This window comes from Eublepharis macularius, chromosome 2 (genome assembly GCF_028583425.1).
Source record: "Eublepharis macularius isolate TG4126 chromosome 2, MPM_Emac_v1.0, whole genome shotgun sequence".
Classification (NCBI taxonomy): Eukaryota; Metazoa; Chordata; class Lepidosauria; order Squamata; family Eublepharidae; genus Eublepharis; species Eublepharis macularius.
The window spans coordinates 184,852,136-184,856,125 of NC_072791.1; the positions used below are offsets into that span (position 1 = coordinate 184,852,136).

At 45.5% G+C, this 3,990-nt stretch overlaps 1 protein-coding gene across 1 annotated transcript; it reads left to right on the forward strand.

The window, feature by feature from the left end:
- Positions 1-250: 250 nt before the first annotated feature.
- Positions 251-2,887, forward strand: LOC129324797 (myb/SANT-like DNA-binding domain-containing protein 7). The gene is made up of 4 exons (XM_054972195.1): positions 251-1,030; positions 1,123-1,197; positions 1,806-1,889; positions 2,375-2,887. Exons 1-4 carry the CDS (start codon positions 550-552, stop codon positions 2,827-2,829), a joined length of 1,095 nt encoding a protein of 364 aa, XP_054828170.1. The 5' UTR covers positions 251-549; the 3' UTR covers positions 2,830-2,887.
- The last annotated feature ends 1,103 nt before the right edge of the window (positions 2,888-3,990 follow it).

The following is a 3,990-nucleotide window of genomic DNA, read 5'->3' on the forward strand; positions in this document are numbered from 1 at the left end:
GAATTAGAACGGACCGCTTAGTGACATTTTTCGGTGCAAGCTGTCATGTCAGCTTTCGGCTCGACTGCCCCGTCATGTTGCAAGAGTGGATCCCCAGATGAAAGCCGGGGAGAATGATGCATGGGATGGACAAGGATGTTGACTGCCCCTCACGGAACCAGTTTCATGTAGTGTGGAAACAGGTGTCCGCTGTGGGTGACGCCTCCCCCATCACAGGCGATCATCCACCTTAATCAGAAGATATATTTTTTGGTCATTGCATTCTGGAATCTGACGTTCCCAATGTCATTATCAATATGCCAACAAGCCGTTCTAGCGAACACATAAAAAGGCTCTAAAGGAAGATATAAAAACATCTTTCTAGCGCATGCCCCGACCACTTTCGGATCCGTTAATTCCCGCGTAAATTTCACCATCATCTCCCGTGATCCAATGCACGATGCAGGAACTCAGACTTTGAGCCTGGAGCGCGCATGCTCTGCTATCAGAGAATTACAATCAAGCGGGAAAACGCCGAGAATCAGAAGCTTCTGGTGATCAACAGTTCAAATGACTGAGCTCCGGCCACAGGTTTCAAGAGGGGTGGCATGGAGGGAGAGGGAAATCCTGGACCTTCTCTCGTTCTGGGGAGAGGAGAAAATACAGGATGCACTGAAGAAAAGTCATAGAAATATAGACTACTTTGAGCGCATCGCCGTTCAGATGGCCTCCCGGGGACATAAGAGGTCGGCGACAGAATGCAGATCCAAGACGAAAACAATGAGGCTAGAATATAAGAAGGTGGTGGCACATAACGGTATCTCAGGAAATGCTCCCATAACCTGCCCATATTACAGGGAGCTGAACAGCATTCTGCGGGGGGATGCAAGCGTCAAACCGAGGCGTGTTGCAAGGAGCCTCTGTGTCGAGTCTGTGGCACAGCATGTTCTCCCCACGGTGCCCTGCTATGACGGGTCAGAGGAGCTTTTCTCGCACGATCTGATAACCATTGATCGTGAGCAGGTTAGAAGTTCCACCCCCTCCCCCAGAGGTGAGTAAGGCTGAAAAAAGCATTTTTATTGGGGGGGACACAGCAGGATCTCACTACTGAGGATATTTGTCCCTTGTTTCAACTTTCCTCAGATGGCGGTGTGGGGTTGGCACAGGCGGCACCAGAGAATGACCTAGATGTCACAGTGGATGGCCTTGCTGACTGTGGTGAGTACCAAAATTTGGAACCTGTCACCAACTCAGATGCAGGAAGAAGTCTTTGATGAAACTGGACAAGGGGTTCCAATATAACTTTCTTTATAATTCCAGAGGAGTTAGCCGTGTTACTCCGTAGTAGCAAAATCAAAAAGAGTCCAGCAGCACCTTTAAGACAAACCAACTTAACTGTAGCATGAGCTTTCGAAAATCACAGTGCTCTTCGTCAGATGCATGTTTCTGCAACATGCCTCTGACGAGGAGAACTGGATTCTCGAGAGCTTATGCCACTTTAATTTTGTTTTGTCTTAAAGGTGCTGCTGGACTCTTTGATTTTCCTTATAATTATCACCACCCCATGGCCACCCAAGACCCATGTGTTCAGTTGGGTGGTTTGATTAAACGGAACACTGGATCTCCCAGCAAGCCAAACACTTTCTAATCAGTGTGCCCAGACAGTTGTCTTATTTTAAGCAATATTCACATGTTGCTAATTGTCAGCCCTGGAAAACATCAATGGTTAAATGTTGCAGACCATTATGATCCATGAGCAACATAGGTTTACACATGTCTCTCTAACATCGCTCATGTTCAATCATGTTGCTATGCACTCTCTTCAGAGGCGGAGGAACCGTGTCCTGATGCTCAGGAGGAACCACAGAGTGACGGCGACTCAAGCTCATTGCAGCAAGGTGGCGGAAAGGGTGAGTTTGGACACATGGAAGCTTGTGACATCTCAGTGACGAAAGTCACATTCATAAATCTGTTGTTTTATTAATCCTCATTTTACAGAAGGATAGAATGATGCTCGGTATTGTCTTTTTCAAATTTTTATAACGGAATAAGTGATTTTCTGAAAACAGGCAACAAAGGAGCATTTCATATTCACATGGTGCTTACTCTGCTCCTTATCGGAAAACAGAGCACGCGTGTGGTGGGTTATGAGTGTTTTGTTCAGGGAATGAGTGTCATGACTGAAGTGCAACATTCTCCCACTGTGGGTTTTTCTTCCTGTGCTGAGATTTTAACAGATGAGATTATTTTGCCACTGTTTGCTTCTAGAATCAATTTGTGCTCGATGGTTCTTGTTTCCCTACCAATGTACCGAACAACAGTGGTCCAGACCCTTGGTCCATGGTGATGCACTGTTCTGAGCTGACAATGACTGTTTTCTTTGTGTCTCCTTCAGATTCCACATCAACATCCATGGCTGAGGCTTCCCCAGGGTCACGCCTTGAACGTATAAAGAGCAGAAGACGGAGAAATGCGGGATTGTTTGCAGTCGCTGATAAGATGATCAGTCAGTCAGGGGAGGAGCATAAGGCCCAAATTGCTGAATGGCGCATTGACAGGGAGGAAAGCGTAAGGTGGCATGATGAGGAAAAAAAAATTCAAAATGATTTTATTGAGGCAACACGTCAGGAGAGCATATACTTTAGGCGGGCGTGGGATGATAACCTTCAGGTCATGCAGTCTGCTGTCCTGACACTGCAAACTCTTGGTGAAATTCTGGTCAATCAACAGAGGGCGAAATCTCCAAAGGCAAAGGCCTTGCAGGATACTGCCACAGAGAACATTGCACCGCGTTTGGGTGTAGCCAAACGTGCCTGTGTTGGCCGTGCCAGAGCTAGACTGACTCTCTAGTGTTTCATTGACATGTCAGAACAGCACGCTATCTTTGGCCTTCTGTCATATGTGTTGCATGCTCCAATCATTTGGTGGCTGATCGTTTTGTGTTTGTGGTGGGAAACAAATTTATCTTATTACTGAAAAGTTAACTGGAAATTAAAATTAAAAATGCATCACAGCACCTTGTTTTGACCAACAATGAACACAATAAACTTTACTGTTAAACCACATAAACCTGTTTTTTTTATTAAATGAGAGAAACTTTATATTTCAGGAAGAGGGTCTGGAAGCCTGGCAGGCACTCGTGTCTCCTCTACTTCTCGGAGGCGCCTCTCCACATTGTCCAGACGCCTGCCAAAACGCATCATGCGTCCCTCGTTGGTGGACATTCTTCTCTGGATGCTGTTCACTGAACAGTAAAAAAAGGAACCTCATGACTATGAGGATTTTTATTTCTTACAGGTGGGAGGGCGGGAATCCAAACTAATCCACTTACGTGTGGCAGAGAGGCGCCGGTCCATACTGTCCAGACTCCTAAGGACATCATCAATAGTGTGCGTTGACACTGGCTGCTCTGCGGTTTGCTGTGTGTCACTAGAGGGGCCGGGTTGTGGTGAGGGTCGTGTCTCGTGAACATCCTCAGTCTCCCCTGTGAGGGCCACAGGAAAAGAAATGTCACATTGAGGTCACGCACAACACGATTTTACCAAATAGCATCGTGATTCTTCAATGCACTGTTATCAAGTTCAAAGAACATGCCCAGTACCAACAGCGAAAGTGCCAATTCAAGGTTTCATGACGATATTGGTTGTTGATCACTGAGTGGAAGAAATAAATATTCTTTCGAGTGATGCAAAAGACGACACCCCATTTGGTTAACTTGTGCAGAGTTATGGGGGGGTGTAGCTTGGCAAATTGAACATGATCTTTGTGCATACATAGAGGTGGGTCCATAATTGAGAGATAATCACTTTTCATGCTCTCAATCACAGCAACTCTGATAAAGACTGGGTTTCAAATGCTTCAAGGGAGGAATATATATTGCATGTCTTCAGAATGCTGAGAAATAGTGTCAAGATAACAATTATATCAATTAATATATGGGTGCTGTTATGCCAACAAACCAAACAAACAATGCATGCAAATTTTTAAGAATTAGTTGTGGGTTTTCCAAAC

Excerpts from the sequence above, each read along its gene's own strand:
- LOC129324797 (XM_054972195.1), top strand. The coding sequence starts at position 550 with ATGACTGAGCTCCGGCCACAGGTTTCAAGAGGGGTGGCATGGAGGGAG. Across the intron at positions 1,198-1,805 it reads GGATGGCCTTGCTGACTGTG|AGGCGGAGGAACCGTGTCCT; the intron begins GTGAGTACCAAA and ends CACTCTCTTCAG. Across the intron at positions 1,890-2,374 it reads GCAGCAAGGTGGCGGAAAGG|ATTCCACATCAACATCCATG; the intron begins GTGAGTTTGGAC and ends TGTCTCCTTCAG.